Raw genomic sequence first — 19,597 nt, 5'->3', positions numbered from 1 at the left:
AGAACAGCTGTGCATGCATAAGGGGCCAGCTAGATTGGACCCGAAATGAAATAACTAACACACATTCAAAACTAGCCACTGCTGATTTAATGGCTAAAGTGGGACATATTTTATGAGAAGATGGTGTATAAATACTTTTATAAATAATCTGAAGATGCTCGTTAACATGTTTTACCATGCAGATTAATTATGGGAAGAGTTCTATGCAGCTGAAAATCTTGTAACCTGCATTTTAAATGCTGTTCTTGGTCCACTTAAAGTGGTTGTCTACATTGTTCTGTATTCCTTATTCTGTGTGAAGAGTGCAACACAGAACTGCAGTATTGATTTAATAAAGAATCATGGCAACTTTCCCTTCAATAAAGCAACATTTTCTCATTTCTTTTCATGTCAAGACTCTTGTTATGACACAGAGGCACAGTGACTTCAGGAGTTAGTAGCATCCAAAGATATTCACACCTTGGCAGATTAGGCTCACTTGGTTGCACTTTTGCTTTGCCAATGCCCCAGGGATCATTATTTATCTTTCCCTGTGCAACAAGCTTGCTGCCTCTTGTACCTGATTGCTTAATTATGAATCCAAATTTGGAATGGTGACTCCCAGTGGTTTAATAATCTTTAAATTAAAATTCAGTACAGCTGGGTTTAAGACACAGAGTTTAACAAATCAACAGGATTACATACCCATTGCAAAGGTGAATTTTTAAGAGTTTTATTGTCATATTAGAAGCATTTTGCCTTGTGCCAGCAGTGAAATTATCTGCTGAAATGAAGGTGATGGGGAGTTGGAAGATGGTAAGGTAGATCTATAGATATGAGTAAAGCCAGGTGTACTGTGGGTAGGTATACTATTAACAGAAGCAGATCTAACCCAATACATATTACACTAGAAACCCGTAGCCAAAGAATTGACTGATAACAAATAATTGAGTGCCTCCCTGCCCCTACTTTGTGGTCCTTGTTGCCTTGCAATGACAGTAGAAGCCAGACCATATAACACCTGTTTTGGCCCGCTTGCACTGGCTTCCAATACGCTTCCGGGCCAAATTCAAAGTGTTGGTATTAACCTATAAAGCCTTATACGGCGCGGGACCTCAATATCTGTCGTAATGCCTCTCCCACTATGAACCAGCTCGTACACTACGGTCTGCTACGAAGGCCCTCCTCCGGGTCCCGACTCATAGGGAGGCCCGGAGGGCAGTGACAAGATCAAGGGCCTTCTCAGTGGTGGCCCCCGAACTATGGAATAGTCTCCCCGAGGAGGTTCGCCTGGCGCCGACACTATCATCCTTTCGGCGCCAGGTTAAAACCTTTCTCTACTCCGAGGCATTTTAATTTTTTGTTAATGATTGTAATGTTTGTAATTTGATTTTAGCCTTTGCTGTTTTTAGATTGTGAAATTTGATTTTAGACTGATGTTTTTGTATTATATTGTATTTTATTGTATCTATGTTCACTGCCCAGAGAGCTATTGCTAGTCGGGCGGTATATAAGTTTTAAAAATAAATAAAATAAATAAATAAATAAATTGATAGAATTTTCATGTGCATCTCACAAAGGTGCAGCAACCCCATTAAGTATCTAGAGTTTATTACTTGCAGCTCTATAATCCCTGGATCCTTAGTTTATAGTCTTCAGCTCTACAAAGCTCCAGCCAGTTGTGCATGGGTTAGATTTTGTCTTCTGTAAACTTTTGTCCCAGTCCTTTTTTCCCCTACCTCCTACTTTCTTCAAATTCTATGCTGTTCTATATTCCTTATTCTGTGAGATCAGTGCAACACAGAATAATTACAGTGTTGATTTAATGAAGAATCATGGTAGCTTTCTGTTCCATAAAGCAACATTTTCTCATTTCTTTTCATGTCGAGACTCTTGTTATGACACAGAGGCACAGTGACTTCAGGTGTTAGTACCCCTTACGATTCGTCCTACTGCCTATTTTAGCCCACTTCTTTTAAACCTCTCTCTCTTGGCTAGCCTCTTTAGTATTCTTGTCTCACTTAATATCATATAGCCTCTCCTGACCTTGAATGCAGCATGGCTTCCTGAGAACCTCAGCCTCATTCATCCTATTGAGCTTCAGTTCTTTGTCTCCTGCTGTTTATTTTCTCAAGCTGCAACCTCTTTGCTAACTCTTCACTCAGATTCCTTTTTCTTAGACTGTATACCTTTCCTTCAGCCACTTTGCTTCTAGGGTCTCTGACTCCTAGTTTTGCTATGTCCTGGGAATGACCTCTTATCCCTCCGAGTGCACTGCAAGACTCCTGACAGCTTTCCCTTCCCTCACAGAAGCTGAAAACATTCTGACATCTTTGTTTCCTATCAATTGAAATGTTCATGAATATTCCACACCTTTATACCCTATTAGCAAATCAGTGTTAGTTCCATCACTCCAAACACAATATAATATAGTTTTTTAAAAAACAACAACCAAGAACTTTGAAATGTGTTGTTGTTGTTTTGCAGCTCTGTGATGCTTACAGTTTGATTGGTCGTTCACTATTTAAAAAAGAGACCAACATCCAGATTTTTGTGGGGCTGAAGGTCAAGTTATCCACAGGAGAGGAAGGTGAAATAGAAGGTGGCTTTGGGCAGAGTGGAAAGTTTAAAATTCGCATTCCAGGTAAGTGTTTATCTTTTATGCTTACATACATTTAGGAGACATTTTTCTCATTCACAAGTAGTAGTTATCATGACATTGGCTTATTGAGGGAGACTGTTATTGCTTCTGAACCAAAAGGGAGACACTTTGTATATTTACAACCCATGTGAAAAGTGTCCCCGTTCTGTGATTCCCCCCCCCCCCCCGGTAGTGGGACCTATGAATAGGGGCAAAAAAATGCACTTTCCACCTTACAACCATTTAAAGTGTTTGTAATGAGATGCAGAAAGCATTATGTTTGTTCAAAGTGGCTTCAGATGGCCAAATCTGACCGGCTTTGTGACATTGTGGCATCATCACGCTTACTATCTGATCATGATTCGCTGGGAACAATTTTTAAAAGCTGCCTTTGATGCTCCCCCTTTTTATACCTCCCAATTGCTTTTTTCATACTTCTATTTGTAAGTGAACATGTAGTTTAGCTGTTGTTATTGTTGTTATTGTTATTATTATGGTTTAGCACAGAAAGGTTATTAAGGTACTTCACTGCCACTTGTTAATCCAGGTGAAGACTACTCAGTAGTGCTTTCTCAAGAGGATTTACCAAGGGCAGAGATATTACCCCCATTTCTGTAATGCAATGTCTTTCTATCCTTTCCCAATAACCCCTTCTGTTTAAGACTAATTTCTAGTGCTGGTAATGTTGCGCGAAGATGTTTGGGTTTCATATTAATGTTGCAACCAGAAGCTTCAAAAAGTAGCCACAAATTCACTTTTGAGTTTGTGAATTGTTTGATTAGTAATGCAAAATAGCTAAGCAAATGAAGAAAGTGAATTTCCAGATTCAGAAATTAAATTTCAGTTTTCTTTTGAGCTAAAGAAACAAAGTCTGTGGATCACTTTGGACATGGCAGCCCTGGATAAATAAACCATGGTTGTTGTAGCTGAGAATAAGTATTGGCCCTGTGCATTCCCCATTGTCCCTCGTGCACCAGCTTTAGTGCTTCAATCCTGATGTCCCTTAAATCACAGTTTCCTATTACATCCAAAATAGAGAATTGTGGTATAATGTTGGTTTATTAACTGGGATTAAAGCAGAGTTAGTAAACAATTAAACCACAGATCTTCACTTCATATGTAAATTGAAACTTTTAAAGAGACCAGTTTCAAAACACTGAAGCTGTCATGCAAGGAGAGGTAGCAAGAGGGTGTGCAAATGTGTAACACATGTCACCAAATTAACAAATTATGGTTTATTAAGCCAGAAATGTTACATATGTGCCAGCCAGGATTTTAACAGTTGAAAAAATCCTCTGTTTCTTGGTCCAGCTTTTTGGAATGAATGATTAAAGGTGTCCTATAACAGCACCAACATTTCCATTTTCAGCATGTGAAATGTGGAAATCACTCACTAAATTTAAAGCATTTTGAAAGAGTTAATGTAGAAGGTTAAGTGACTCTGAGGAACCTTTATTAAGTGGCATTTTGGATTCTAGTGCCTATGCCTAAGAACAAAATGCATGCATAGTGTATCAGACGTGAAGGACACAAGCTTGAACAGATCACCACGTTTCTCTTTAAAATGTGCATAAGCAGCAACTTTGCATATATCCTTTCTGTCCATATATATTTTAAAGGTAAGAGTGATGCTGTATACATGATACATCTGTGATATCTTATATGATATTCATCTTCTTTTTGCTTTGTGGAAGTAAAACTAAAATTCTGTAAGAAATGCTAGTATATGTAGCTTAATAATGAACATCAATGTGAATCAGATTGGATCAAAAGTACTTAATATATGTAATAAGTTAGTTTTAGAAAAAGAAAAGGGAAAAGTGAGTGTGAAGGCACAGGAAACATTTTGCTACAAAAATCACCAATGTCATCTTGTTACATGTCTACAAATATTAGATAACACTACTAAGGTGCAGTATTTTGTTCACATATCCTAAGAGATTTCGGTGTTTATTTTATCATGTCTTGAAACATCAAACCAAGCTACATAAATGTGCATTTCTGCCAGACTTTACATTTTTACTAAAAAGTTCGCTTTCTGAATTTAGTGGATTATGTAACTGCAATTTAAATATGTAACTAAACTTGAACTAACTGTAAAACATTGCAGTGTAATCTCTATTGATGCAACAACTTTAAAATAGGGTTTGTTAATGCCTTAAACTGTGCTTAACTTGTTTTTCTTAGGGAGGTAGAAACCATGTCTCCCCCACATGACCAGGGTTAATTTTAGCTTGTTTCATGTTAGCAGACCACAGTGTCCAAATGAATTTGAATAATTACAGTATATTCTGTGTTTAAGATACTGGTTGTGAGATGTGATCTAAAACCTTCCTTAGAGCTGTTAACCCAAAGGTCTAAGAACTTGTGTGAAAATTAAGTTTGCAAACCAAGGTGAAACGTTTGTGAAAAATATTATTGTAATATGCTTCTATTACTTTTCTGCTGGTTTCAGAGCGGTGTGTTATAGGCTAGTTATAAGACTTTGATGGTTCTACAGACAATAGTTTGGATGCAGAGGTGCTGGTGCACAAAGGGAAAGTACTTCTCCTTGCTAAAGGCAGGATCCTGATTTTTACTTATTCCCAGCAACCCATTGTATCCCCATGCCACATCCTGTTCTGTTCTGGAGGCAGCCCCTACATCGGGGATAATCTCAGGGTGTAGTTGGTGATGGGAGATTGGTCAAAATTCAGTGGGGAAGGAAAAGATGCCAAACTAGTTAGCTCTACAACTTGCATTTCATCTGTAGAACAGAGTTTGGAGTGCCCAGCTGTGTTACACATGGCAATCTTTTTTCAATCCTAATCTCTTTCATATATCAGTATAATGGTTTCCTCATTTTTAGGTGGGGAACTGAGACTGAGAGTTGGATCCAACCAACAGTATGCTGTTAGCTGACTTAAGAGGGAAACTACAACACAAATGGTCTATTTGCATGAGGAGTGTACTGTAGGAGCCATGAGCTCATGTAAGATCATGGCTTTCTTTCCATGAAAGCAAAAATGGCTAGTTCATTTTTTGTGTTTTCACAGAAAGGGAGCTACAAAGTTTTGTGAGATGATAGTGTCAAGTTATACTGCTGCCATGAGCAGTTTCCCTCCTCAAGGCAGCTGACCTCATAGCTGTACTCACATTTGAGCCAAGGTCCAATTCTGACACTTCATCTGCAGCCACGCTGCTTTCTATAGATTTCCTATGGATATACTTTTTCTTTGTTTAACTTTACAAAAATGGTAAATTCATAAGGACACAAACATAAAAGTAATAAACAACAAGAAGAACCCAGAGCTCCACCTTGATGTATATAAAAAGAAATCAACTGTGTTTCATTTTTTTTCTGATTGGCTTCCCTCTCTTCCGATGTGAGAGGAGAAGGAAGTTTTTAAATAAGCCATACAAACCATGGCTTCATTACCTAACCCAAGTTTGTTTTAAACCGCCATCTCTGGTTGGCCTGTAATGATAAGTCATGTTTTGTGTAAAGTGAAAATAAACTCTGTCCAAGTCATCATCCTGGCCTTGTAAGGGGAGCGTACAGGTTCAAGGTTCATGGTGCTCCTTCCTGCTCATGCACATGTTGCTAAATATGGTTTAGTGTGGAGGTTTAATCTTGCAGTCACTGGAGAAAACTGTGCTCCACAGTTTCCATGTAGCTTGTGGGTGTTGAATGTAAACTCTCTGGGTCGTATCCAATGTTAGTCATACTCAAAGTAAACCAATTGAAATACATGTGTAACTTAGGTCTATTTAATTCAGTGGCTCTATTTTGAGTACAGCTTAGTTGGATACAAAGCTCTGTCTGAAAGCACCCTAATGTATACAAGAAACTTTAGCACAGTCTGGTGAATATGGGCTTAGATTATACTGGCAGCTGTTCACCTGTTCAGTAGGTTCTTGGCCATGGTGAGTAATTTTCAAATAACAGAAAGATTTCTGTTTTATTTGATGTCAAAAAGCCTGTAGCATATGGGACCTGGCATGTTCTCATCCCAAATGAATTCTTGCCACCATGTGGAGGCCAAGCAGCACAAGATTTTGAGAGTGTAGAACATTACTACCTTTAGGGTTTAGCTCTGAACAATGCTAAAGACACAATTCCTTCTCTCAGGTGCTATGATCTGATATTGGTAGCATCTTTCAATGTTGCACAACAAATCAAATAATAAAATATGGGATTGTTTGTTTCCCATTCACTAAATCCCTTGTGGTATAGCTCATGCTAGAATTTTCCAAGACATAACAGAATATTGTAGCAAGGAGTTTCTCCCCAATCCCTCACCATCTAGCCTGAAGCAAGCTTCAGATTTTGTCACCCATCAATGCAATGGTAGTGGGTTAAACAAGACTATCTTGTAGAATCAAAGCAGCATGCTCTGAGGAAAATATAAGCATGATTAGAAAATTGTTAAATGTTTCTGTTTCTTTAAGAGCGACCAACATTTCATTGTGCAGAAGGGAAGTGGATATGACGTTCTTTAAGTCAAATATAGTTCACATTCCATTGTTAGGTCAGTGTTGCCTTTTTAATATGTCTGTATCCTGTTCATGGATTTTGTTTTTGTTTTAGGTTTTTTTATTAAGTTTAGCTGGTTGCTTTCCCCTCTTCTGTTCCTTTCCCCATACATGCTATTATACCTCTTGTTATTTTTCACAAAAGTCCCTTTCATACAGGCATGCATACATACCTCTCCCACTCCTCATGGGTACAACTGAATAGTTTAAATGGTTGAGGGATAACTTCAAGCGGAAAGCCGTCATGGTTTCTTTTTAAAAAGAAAAGTACCAATATTTGAATCCAATTCAAACTGTTGTAGGAAAGTAAGAAGGAAAGAAAGAAAATGTTGCAGTGATTCTGCGCATGTGAATAGATTGCAGAGAGAAAAAATATATCCTATTCTGTAGATAATTTAATTGTATTGGATAATTAATTTTTAAACAAAAGATAATAGTAAGGCTATGTTTGCTTTGCGAGCATGTGTTAAACTTTGCATCTTAAGGCTACAGTTCTACCACTAGAAGTAAGTACCATTGAACTCAGTGAGGTTTACTTCTGAGTAGGTATGTATGTATAGGCATGCACTGTAAGACTTTTAGGGACCCTCCAGACTGGTGTTACTTTGCAGGCGTATTCTGCAGCATGTCATTGATGCAATAATAATGCATGAGAGGTGGTTTTATATTAGACCAACCACAGATATTTCCACTTCATTAGATGTTCTGCAATGCTTATCACATTATTGCCATCTGCAGGACACTCTTGAACAAAAGTGGGACCACATACACGCACACCCAAGCATTTGTAGTATGAAAAGTTACAGGATTTCAGAAGGAAGCTACAGGATATGTACCACTTGGAAATGAAGCAGTACGTCCACCCTGAAACTTTTGTAGGCACAAACAGTATTGAAAGCGAGATTACATATAATCACCCCAATACCATAATAAGCACAAATCATCATGAATGTGAAATAAAAAGGATGGCCTGGAGGGCCCTTAACTTGCATTTATAAAATAAAAGCAAGATCCTAGCCTCTGAAATGAGAGGTTTGTCATTGGCAGTGTTTGATGAGAGCTTAAAATCTGTAGGGAAGCCTGGCTCTCAAGGAGTGTCTTTGGTATCTGGCTTCTTTCCCTTGGTGACTCCTGCTGTTTTGCCCCTGCTGTCTTCCTGGCATTTAATCTCCATGCATTGGTGCTTCTGAAAATGGAAAGAGACTTAGAAAAGCCTAAGCAAATTATTAAAGGGGCTAAAGGGAATTGATTTGCTAGTGAAAGAAAAAAGGAAATGCATATAGGTGGGAGGTGTGGAGGGTGATGACACAAGGGTGAGCCTTGTCAGTGGCGGTCCCCTGTTTATGTAATGCTCTCCCCAGGGAGCCATGCCTGGCACCATCATTATCTACTTTTAGGCACCAGACAAAAATAGTTATCTTCTCCCAGGCATTTGGCTCCTAATTGTGGGGAGCTTTTGGAGGGCTCTTGATGTTGTAGCCTCTTTTAGGGGGTGGGTTGTTCCACCACAGTTATATTTATGTGTTTTTAACTCTTTTTCCCCTCGTTTTTATACTGGTTTTAACTTTTTATTGATTGCAAGTCACTTTGGATTCACTTTTGTGAAGAAAAGTGACTAACAAATTTAATAAATAAATATAAGTAAGGTACATGAGGATAAATTATGCATTATTATAATTAAGCATTATTATGGGCACTAGACATGTCAATGCATTGTGCAGGAATACCCAGGGATGTATGACAGCCCAATCCTATCTACATTTAATTGGAAGTAATTTACCGGCTTGCAGTGCAATCTTAATCATGTCTGCTCAGAAGTTGTAAGTTCCCTTGTATTCCGTGGAGCTTACTTCCAGGGAAGTGCTGTTAGGACTGCAGCCTTATTCCCAATTAAATGCACATAATATTGCACCTTTAGAAGAGTAAATATGAAGAAGAGAAACTCACTGTTTCACAGAAGATACTTATTGAATCAAGAACTGCCGTTATGTTTGGAGTGTTTTCGTTTCCCAGCAGCCTCTTCCCTTGCCATGCTGGTAAAGTGTTTGTAAAGAACTCATGTGAGCAGGACCAGTGCCAGGTTTCCTTCCCACACAAATATCCACCCAGCCAAGGGGAGGTTAATAATAACACGGGAAGGTATCTTATTATTGCCCCTCCTTCACACAGCTCCTTCTTGTGTACGTGAACAGAGCAGCGTGAGAAGAAGCTCACATCTCTGCCACTAGGGATGAATCATCCCTAAGTGCAGTTGGGAAACTGATAGTCTGGGTCAATTCCATTTCATTTCTGTTACCCTGTCAATAACTATTACTGTTTGCCACAAAATAAATGCATATTGCTTTGTTTGGATTCAATTTGATGTTACTGCATTACATTTATTTAAACATGATTTGGGGAGGGTCCTTTTTTGGTTTGGATACAGTAGACAATTCCCAGACTTACAGGCTGCTTCTCATTGTCCTGACTTGCACCTAATTAGGTTGCTGCTGGGGGGGAGGAGTTCTTCCTGTTCCTCTGTGCACTTTTGCCTCCAGGTTTTTATTTCTACTCTTTCTGAGTGGAATAACAAGAGATGTGTTGTTTAAAAACAACATCATTTTTCATTCAAAAGAAGCTATGTAAATCCAGCATATTGCATTTTGTGAATACTTCTGAGTTAGTTTAGCTTTAAATATAAGACATGAGCCAAATGGAAGTATTAGCTGTTTTCTTCTACATAAGAATTTCCAAAACTGTGGTCCACTGACCGCCTATGATCTGCAAGCTTCATTCAGGTGATCCGCAGTGTGTGTGTGGAAATGTGATTGAAAACAGGAGATGACATACCCATCGTATTAAATATTCTTATTGATTTGTTATTGTAGTTTTTCTTGTATTTCTTACGTTGTATTTTATTGCATTACATTTTGAATTCTGTGCAGTTCAAATTGTAATACAATAAAAAACAATATATAAGAAATAAAATAAGCAGTAAAAACAATTACAAATCATACAACATGAGCACAGTACATTACAATTGTTACAATGGGCAGAAAAATCATTAACTGGCCCATGAAGTCCATCAGCAATTCAAGGGGTCTATGGGGGGAAAAGGCTTTGGGAAAGTTCCATATTAATTTCACCAACCTAGGGCTGCAGTTTCCCATTTTCTGAGAGTAGGTAGGTAGACGACCATAGTAACAGAGCTTAGTTAGAATTTATTTCATGGATCAGGAAAAACACCACGTGGGCGAAGAGGATGCCAGCTTGGTTAACAAGCAGAGTCAAGGAAGCTATTAGAAGCAAGAAGGCTTCCTTCAGAAAATGGAAGTCTTGTCCAAATGAGAACAAAATGGAACACAAATAGACAATAAGAGTTGTAATAAAGAGGAGCACACTGCAAAAAAGATAAAGACAAATGGCAAAACGTTACTAAATACATTAGTAGCAGGGTACCAGGTAAGGAAGTGGTTGGACCTTGGGATGACAAGGGAGTCAAAGGTATGCTAAAGGGGGGAAATGAGATTGCAGAGAAGCCAAATGAATTCTTTGCATCTTCACCATGGAGGATGTAGGGCAGATCCGTTACTGGACTAACTTTTTCAAGAAGGAAGTCTGAGGAACTAGGACAAATAGTTGTAATGAGACAAAGTTCTAGGCCTTGTAGATAAAATAAAAGCTGATAAATCACTGGATATGGCTGACTTCCATCCAAGAGTTCTTAAAGAACTCAAATGTGAACTCGCTGATCCTCTACTAAAAAATATGAAACTTGTCCCTAAGTTTAGCCCATGTACGCAAGGACTGGAAAGTGGCCAATGCAGAAAGTGAGAATTCTTCCAGGGATCAATTTTGGGACCTGTGCTTTTTAATTTGTTCATTAACAATCTAGTGTTAGGAGTGAGTAGTGAGGTAGCCAAGTTTGCTGGTGATACTAAATGGCTGAAGGTGGTTAAAACAAAAAGGGATTACAAGGAATTATATTTATTTATAAAAATGTAAATGTACTGCCTTCGATTCTGAATTATGGCGACCCTATGAATAGGGTTTTCATGAGGCTGAGAGGCAGTGACTGGCCCAAGGTCACCCAGTGAGCTTCATGGCTATGTGGGAATTCGACCGCTGGTCTTCTAGGTCGTAGTCCAACACCTTAACCACTACACCACCCTGGCTCACTATATTTATTTATAAAAGTATGTACATACAGCCCACTCATATTAAACATCAAAGTGGAGCACATTATATGTAAATACAATACAACATAAGATACCATGTTGTTATGTGCCTTCAGGTCGATTGCAACTTTATGGTGACCCTATGAATCAGTGACCTCCAAGAGCATCTCTCATGAACCACCCTGTTCAGATCTTGTGAATTCAGGTGTGTGGTTTCTTTTATGGAATCAATCCATCTCTTGTTTGGCCTTCCTCTTGTTCTACTTCCTTCTGTTTTCCCCAGCATTAGTGTCTTTTCTAGTGAATCATGTCTTCTCATATGTTCAAAGTATGATAACCTCAGTTTCATCATCGAATCATAGAATAGTAGAGTTGGAAGGGGCCCATAAGGCCATCAAGTCCAACCCCCTGCTCAATGCAGGAATCCAAATCAAAGCATTCCCAACAGATGGCTGTCCAGCTGCCTCTTGAATGCCTCCAGTGTCAGAGAGCCCACTACCTCTCTAGGTAATTGGTTCCATTGTCGTATGGCTCTAACAGTTTTTCCTGATGTCCAGTCAAAATCTGGCTTCCTGCAACTTGAGCCCATTATTCCGTGTCCTGCAATCTGGGACGATCTAGAAGAGATCCCGACCCTCCTCTGTGTGACAGCCCTTCATGTACTTGAAGAGTGCCATAATATTTCCCCTCAGTCTTCTCTTCTAAACATGCCCAGTTCTTTCAGTCTCTCCTCATAGGGCTTGGTTTCCAGTCCCCTGATCATCCTTGTTGCCCTCCTCTCCCTCATAATACTAGAATCTGAGCCATCTAATTAAACTGAAGATTCAGGATAGATGAAAAGAAAGTTCTTTGTCACACAGTACATGATTAAACTATAGAATTTGCTCCCACAAGAGGTAGTGATTTTCCATCAACTTGGATGGATTAGACAGATTAATGAAGGAGAAGGCTATCATAGCCTTCGTAGCTATGTTCTACCTCAATTTTCAGAGGTAGTATGCCAGTTGCTGGAAATCACAGATGGGGAGAGTGCTGTGCTATTACATTCAGATCTTGCTTGCAGGCTTCCCATAGGCCTCTGGTTGATCACTGTGAGTACAGATTGCTGGACTAGATGGACCTTTGGCTCTTCTTATGACAAACTGACTTGTAAGCATGGTTATTTTTCATAGTGCATTTTCTTTGATTTTCCATTACTTCATTCTGTTTCCATTATTGTTGTTGGTTTACTCTTTTTTAAAAATGTTAGAATGCTTCCTTCTTTTCTTTTTATAATCCAGATGAAAACATTGCCATTACTCACAGTGGGGATAAAATGCCTTTGTTTCTTTGCAAATTATTGATTTCATGTGCAAATTAACATTTCTCATTTGTATACCATTGAAAAGTATGCTTTGGAAAAATAAGCTTACTCTTAATGCTCATAAAATCATACTCATATTTCAGTATAAGCCAACAAATGTTGACAAATCCTAGAGATTCGGACAAATTTATCACTGGAAATTAAGTTACCTTAAACTCAGTATACATTTTAAGAAGGTACATGTGTGTATTTGTGTGTAGTACAGAGGTTTTTTCAGTGTGAAATACAGCTAAAAGTATATCCATTTTTTGAAAAATACTGTTCAAATAAAATATGCACCTGACTTTGGTTTTAGTAAAATATTTGCACTTTTAGCTGTTTCATATCAGACACTTAGAAAATATATTTAGTTGGCAAAATACTTGTATATTGCATTTGTTTAGTCTACAATAGCCTGTCCTTCTCTGACTTCTGAAAGAAGGTGTGTTAACAGACTGACTTTAGATAGAGTAAGAATTTAAAGGAAGAGTGCTCAGCTGTGTGTCCAACAAACTTCTTCTCTGGTGTGAAATGACAGTTTGAGAACCTTTTCTCACAGGGGATCCTGGGACTTATAGTTCAACCCCATGATCCCTTCAGGAAAAAAGATGTTCATAGCACTGTTTTCTGCAGGAGATGCCCATTTGTCTGTCAGAATCTCCTCTGCCTGCTACTCTGTCCCTCTTTCCCCAGGTAACCCCCCTCCCCCGCATGTGGAAGGGAGAAGAAGTAATAAATGACAGAAGAGTGGCATAACTTTGGATCCTCAATTGTTTGCTTTGAATGCTCAGCACACATACACTCCAGGGTTTAGAGCATTCATCAGGAACACTTGAATTACCCGATTAATTTTCGAGCGGAGCACCAAGCTTTTGCCCATCCCTAAAACTGACCATCACAGTTTCCTTTTCTTTTTTGTAAACTTAAGAACACTTAATAGAATGTTTAATCTCAGGATGGATCTGGTTATAGAAAGAATGCATCTCAAACACATTCAGCAACACTTATTATCTGGAAAGGCAGTTATGGGGGGATGAAAGGAAGCCATGTACTGACATTTTGAGCCCATGTGCGTGCATTTACATGCATGCGCAGTAGAATTGAGATGCATCCTGTCTCCCACTCAGAAATGTAACATCTAGAAATCCAGAAGAAAAGGCTTGAAACGTGTAGAACTCTAGTGCCTGTCTGTACTTGCTAACCTTTTAAAAAAGCTATCCCTATTGTCTCCTCAAAAGTCAAAGTATTTTATTTATTTATTTATTTATTATATTTCTATACCGCCCAATAGCCGTAGCTCTCTGGGCGGTGCACAACATAAAAACATCCAATATACAGGTAAAAAACATATATCAACAACTTAAAAAACAATATACCAAAAGTAGTAGAACATAATTAAACATATAAACAAGTACAACACAAGACTAAAAATATTAAAAACGTATTAAATCAGTTAAAAGTATTAAGATGTTAAGATGTTAAGTAATTAAGATTACTAAAATATTAAGAGCGTAAGTGCAAATGTAGGTGTTAAAAATAGATGTTAGAAATGTTGTTAAAATGTTGTTAAAATGCCTGGGAGAACAAAAAGGTTTTTACCTGGCGCCGGAAGGACAGCAATGTTGGCGCCAGGCGTACCTCATCAGGGAGAGAGTTCCATAGTTCGGGGGCCACCACAGAGAAAGCCCGTTTTCTTGTTGTCACCTTCCGGGCTTCTCTCTGGGTGGCCCCTGAAGGAGGCCCTTCGATGTTGAACGCAGAGTACGGGTAGGTTCATATCGGGAGAGGCGTTCCACCAGGTATTGTGGTCCCAAGCCGTGTAAGGCTTTATAAGTCAAAACCAGCACTTTGAATTGAGCCCGGAAGCATATAGGCAGCCAGTGCAAGCAAAGTAGGGACAAAACAGGATGGACAACAGAAAATAGATAAAGCTGCAAGAGTTGGCTGTCACTCAGAGTTTACCCTTTAATGTTCCACTCCCTCACTGCCAGGTGTTTCCATGTGACCAGGTTATTTGGCACAAAACTTGACTATACTGAAGTGGTGGGGTTGTGGAGAAAGAAAATAAGAGGAGAAGAAGCACGTCCAAGAGAGAGGTCTGGATGAAAGAGGCTGTATCAGGATTTTCAATCAATTATTTAATTGTACTGTTGCAAAATCAATAGTAATGGGCAAGTGGATTTTTTATATCAATTGCTAATTACATATGGTGACTTGGGAGTTCAGTGAGACTGTGCAATTTCAATAGATACAAGTAGAAATAAGATAGCTTGGTTCTCCAAAAATGAGTTGATATGTGCAAGCAATCCATTACAGAACATTTTTATCACTCAATATGCTTCCTTTTTAGGGAGATCCTGCGGTTTGCATTCCTTTGATCGTGTTGCATTAAAAAAGGATAATCTTGTTCTTTAGGTCACATGGAACTTAGGTGGGTTTCTTTGTATTATCCCTTCCTATCTATTATAGGGTTGCCAGGTCAGAAGCATCCCAAAACCTGAGATTTTAGGGACGGGCCCAAATGATGTCACAGGGCGGGCCCAAGTGATGTCATTAAGCATGATACATTAAGCATCAATCACAGTTGCTTGGAGCGTACAATTAAAAAAAATATCTGACTGGAAATTAAGCTAGACATCTCTTGCTAAAACATGGAGCCTGGGTAGGGAACATTTAATCTAGCCTACGTGCTTTCAGCAAGAAGGGTTTAAGTGCCTTCAGGCCAGGCCAGTCACCAGAAGGTCACTGTAGGAAGAAAGGAGCCTAGTGTTGTGGAGATGTTAGATGGGAGCACACAGGAGTAAAAATGGATGCCCCTGAAGGCTGCAATTCTAAACACACGTACTAAGGGACTAAGCCCCCACAGAACTCAACAGGACTTACTTCTGAGTAGATATAGTTTGGATTGTGCTGTTGGTAAAGCTTGACTAGGGTTCCTCTGCAAAGACATCCATATCCAAGCAGGGTTGGCAACCCCCTGCCTGGAATGCCCTGCCCTTATCTTTTAATGTGGCTGCTCCAATCTTCTTTACAGATTTGACCCTTCACTTCAGAAAGAGATCTGAGAAATGAGTAAGAGTAAGAAGATTCTCTACCCTTTCTGTCTGCATAAGCAGAAGCTCTGGGCCAGGCAGGACACAGTGGCATCTCATAGAGGACACCCTCCCCTTTCCTGGGGTGTATGATTTGTCCTAGCCCAGAGCAGATTTTGGGGTGGGCACCCCCAATTACTTATTTTTCCTGTATGTGTTTTTCTGCTTTGATTTTGTATAGATGCCCTCTTCTGTGCCCTGCGGCCAGCAGAAGCTGTGGGCCAGGCAGGACGCAGTGGCATCTTGTAGAGGACACCCTCCCGTTTCCATTTCATCAAAGAGGTGAATGCAAAAGCCCAAGGGCAAACAGCAACAACAAACTGCAAGTTGCATTTTGTTTAAAAGCTGGAGATTAGTTCTGCCTGTTCTTTCAAAGTCCCTCTTCCCCTACCCCGAAAACAAGCAAAAAATTAAAATCCTTAAAGGGGTACTTCAAGCATAAATCTTTCTTCCCACTTTGTAAAACTTGGCTGCTGCGACATGGGCAGAAGTTGACAGAGGCAGGTTACCAGGGAAGCATCATTTCCCTTTATGATCCTTTTTGGAGCAGATTAAATTGTGGGCAGTGAAAAAGTCGTGATGACCACAGAGAGGAGGTTGAAGTCTGGATGTTATTAATTACAGAGACATTGACCAGAAGAAAACCTTGTCTGCCTTTAAGAAACTGTGAATGTGAGAGAGTTGTTTGAGCAGGCATGCCGGGCTGGTGTATGTATTTCTTTAATAAGGCAGGGATTGATGTCTCTTGCAATGCAGGGGTTAAGTAAACAACAGGCCCTTGGTTCAATGCTTTCCATGTTCAATTGCTTGTTTAATATGGATCTCAAAAGGTTAGGTTAGCCTTTTTGACATTTTGGGGGAACCCTCTTAGCCATGGTATAATTCGAAGGAATAGCGTTCCTTTTTAGGGGATCATCTAAATGGAAACACAGCCCTCTCTGGCTACTGAACGTACCATATAAAATTGATGGTATAGGATTTAGTTTTTTTAAATGCTCATTTAAAAAGGTGTACTTGAACATTTGGGCCTGAACTTTTAACTGCTTTATCCTCTATGTATTTACATGTAAATAAGTTCCACTGTGTTCAACGTGCTTATGCCTGAGGGCTGCAACCTTAGATTCCTTCCATGTGATCCCCCCCATTCAATTACTGTACAGCATCCAGACACTTTTCTGTAAAGGAGGGGTGGGGAACCTGTGGCCCTCCAGATTGGACTACAACTCCAATAATCTCCAACCATTGGCCATGCTGGCTGGATCTGATGGGAGCTGGAGTCCAAGAATATCTGGAGGGCCACAAGGGTTATGTTGCATGGAAATTGCATTTTCTTAGTACCAAAAACGCAGTATCAGTTCTACTAATGAATGGAACATTGTTGCTTTATTTATTTATTTATTACATTTATATAACGCCCCATAGCCGAAGCTTTCTGGGTGGTTTACAGCAATTAAAAACAATAAAAACAAATATACAAATTTCAAAACACAAAAAACAATTTAAAAACACAATTAAAATAAATTAAAAACAATCTAAAAATCTAAGTGTTATGGGCACCTTTTTTACTTCTCTTGACATCATTATTTCTGAATGACATAGTCTTCTTCCAGCAACAGATTATTTAAAGTTTGAACACGCAAACACTGTATCACCTAAATTAGCAGAAATGCTAATTTAACTCTTTTTCTTTTATAAAAATGTTGTGACCCCAGCAAGGCTCCACACCCTTCCAGCATTTAGGTAGTCTCTTGTTCTTTGAGTACTTCTTCAGTGTTGCACATGTCAGAACTCAGGAAACACCCTTGATCATATTTTATTAAATTATGCATAGATGAGAACATAGGTGCAACTGTACAAATTCAGTGTTTATTGAGGTAAAATAGCATCTTCATTGTACGGCATTTGCCATATGATGAAGATCCACCTTTTTATCCCAACCTTTGACTGTAAGCTGTTTTCGCTTGCGGGACCTACCACTTTTTTTTAATGCATACTGTTATGTACAATTTGGAACAGCTTTACTTGTTTTAGAATTGTAATGGTTTTATCTGTTTTTATCATTGTATTGTTGTAACCCACCCTGGGACATAATGGTGAAGGCAGGTAAGAGATCTTAAAATAAATAAACTTATGCCTGAAATTTCAAGAAGAGAAAGTATGATTAGTTCCAGGTTGATGGTGAAAAATTAGCTACTGGAATCAAGTGAGGGGCACATTTTTGTCTTGTGCTAGGTGGGGGAAAGCAGGGGAGCTGTTGGCTTTGGGGCATAGCTGGCACCTGCATATAGAGTACCATCTAATCACTGGGCTGGACTGACATGCCGTGGGCTACTTCTCTTCACTGAACTATAAACAGAGTTATACCAGCCTGGCAGGCCTCATTTTTTATTAACGGATATAGCACATTGGTGCCTTTTTTTTTTTTTTGGTAATCCATCTAGTTCTTGAGGGTTTGTTTCCTCACTGATTTGTCTGCTACGCATGTCATGGGGCCTGCAGTGTCTTAAGGTAGGGATGTGGATAAACAACTACAATAAACCTGTAGAGGCCTCTTTATAAGACCTCAGGGGTCCTGAGCACCTGAATTAGTCCAGCAACTGAGGATGGGTACAACTATACCTCCAGAAGGCATCTGAGGATGGCAGGATTGGTCTGTGAAGGCCTTGACTGATGTCAGCATCGGAACATTACCTAGTGCCGGGGCGTGGCTAATATCCCCATTCCTTGATATGACACTGGCCGCTATTCAGAATTTCTTTGCTAAAGAGCACACACTATTTATAGTGTTATTTCCATGAATTGAGACTATCAAATACATTCTAATTGGGGACCAAACAGTTTAAAAATTAATGATTTGTGTATTAAATAAAATTAAACTTAAATGCTTCAACTGTCGCATCAGACCGCCAAATGTCAACGCCCCCTAATGAACCCAAATGCCCCCTAAATAGTGTTATTTCCATGAATTGAGACTATCAAATACATTCTAATTGGGGACCAAACAGTTTAAAAATTAATGATTTGTGTATTAAATAAAATTAAACTTAAATGCTTCAACTGTCGCATCAGACCGCCAAATGTCAACGCCCCCTAATGAACCCAAACGCCCCCTAAAGTTTGTAGTCATGCCAATGCCCCCCTGAAAGGCTGTAATGCCCCCCAGGGGGGTGCTACCGCCGACGTTGGGAATCGCTGGGTTACAGTAATGCAAGACAGTCTTCTGAAAATATTTGTGGTTGGCATGAATATCTTCAGCTGAAATATGTGCCAACTTCAGCCAAGTTTCAAGGGTAGGTAGCATCACGCTAAGCCATGTGACCCCCAGCAAACCACATAATCTCCTTGTATGTACCAATGTCTTCTCCTAGTCCCATGACTCACTGAAGCAGCCCAGCATGGATGTTGTGGTTGACTGTAGTGTATAACTGGGATAATCAGCTTGCCTGCTCCAGGCCCGGGTCAGTTTTTGAAGGAGACTGTTTTCTCATGTAGATTAGTGTGCATTGTATGCCTTTGTCTTCCTTAAATAACTAGGGCGGTCTCACTTAAATGTTGTGCTTTGCATTTAATCAATATTAATATGATAACAGGGATGAAACAACTGAAGCGAGCCCAAGGAGATTATCTTTCCTTAGCCAAGTGCATCCATTAGCTTGGAATTATAGGTTTCTATTAAATGAAACTGACAGATGGGCATTTGGAGGTGGCTGTGGAAGGGAGGACGAAAGAGTGAAGAAGGGGAGAGCGCAGGGTGAAAGTTGAAGTTTAGAAAATCTCTATAAAAATAAAAACAAACCATCCATCTTGATAGTTGGCATTTTACCCTCCCGGTGCACTTTAGTGATGCAGTTCTGATTCTTATTGAGAACAT

At 39.3% G+C, this 19,597-nt stretch overlaps 1 protein-coding gene across 8 annotated transcripts in view; it reads left to right on the top strand.

The window, feature by feature from the left end:
- EEFSEC (eukaryotic elongation factor, selenocysteine-tRNA specific) overlaps positions 1-19,597 on the top strand; it is a 254,940-nt gene that overhangs the window by 174,488 nt on the left and 60,855 nt on the right. For 5 of the 8 annotated variants that reach the window (XM_061622028.1, XM_061622029.1, XM_061622030.1 and 2 more), the window contains exon 7: positions 2,467-2,623. The exons of 1 other annotated variant lie outside the window; for it this stretch is intronic. In XM_061622028.1, the coding sequence (XP_061478012.1) occupies positions 2,467-2,623 (157 nt within the window). Of the gene's footprint in view, positions 1-2,466; positions 2,624-11,408; positions 11,462-14,984; positions 15,066-19,597 lie in introns of those variants that run through there. 2 more of the 8 variants (XM_061622033.1, XM_061622034.1) reach the window with 2 other exon arrangements.

This window comes from Rhineura floridana, chromosome 3, assembly GCF_030035675.1.
Source record: "Rhineura floridana isolate rRhiFlo1 chromosome 3, rRhiFlo1.hap2, whole genome shotgun sequence".
In the NCBI taxonomy this organism is placed as follows: Eukaryota; Metazoa; Chordata; class Lepidosauria; order Squamata; family Rhineuridae; genus Rhineura; species Rhineura floridana.
This window is presented reverse-complemented; position numbering and strand designations above follow the sequence as displayed.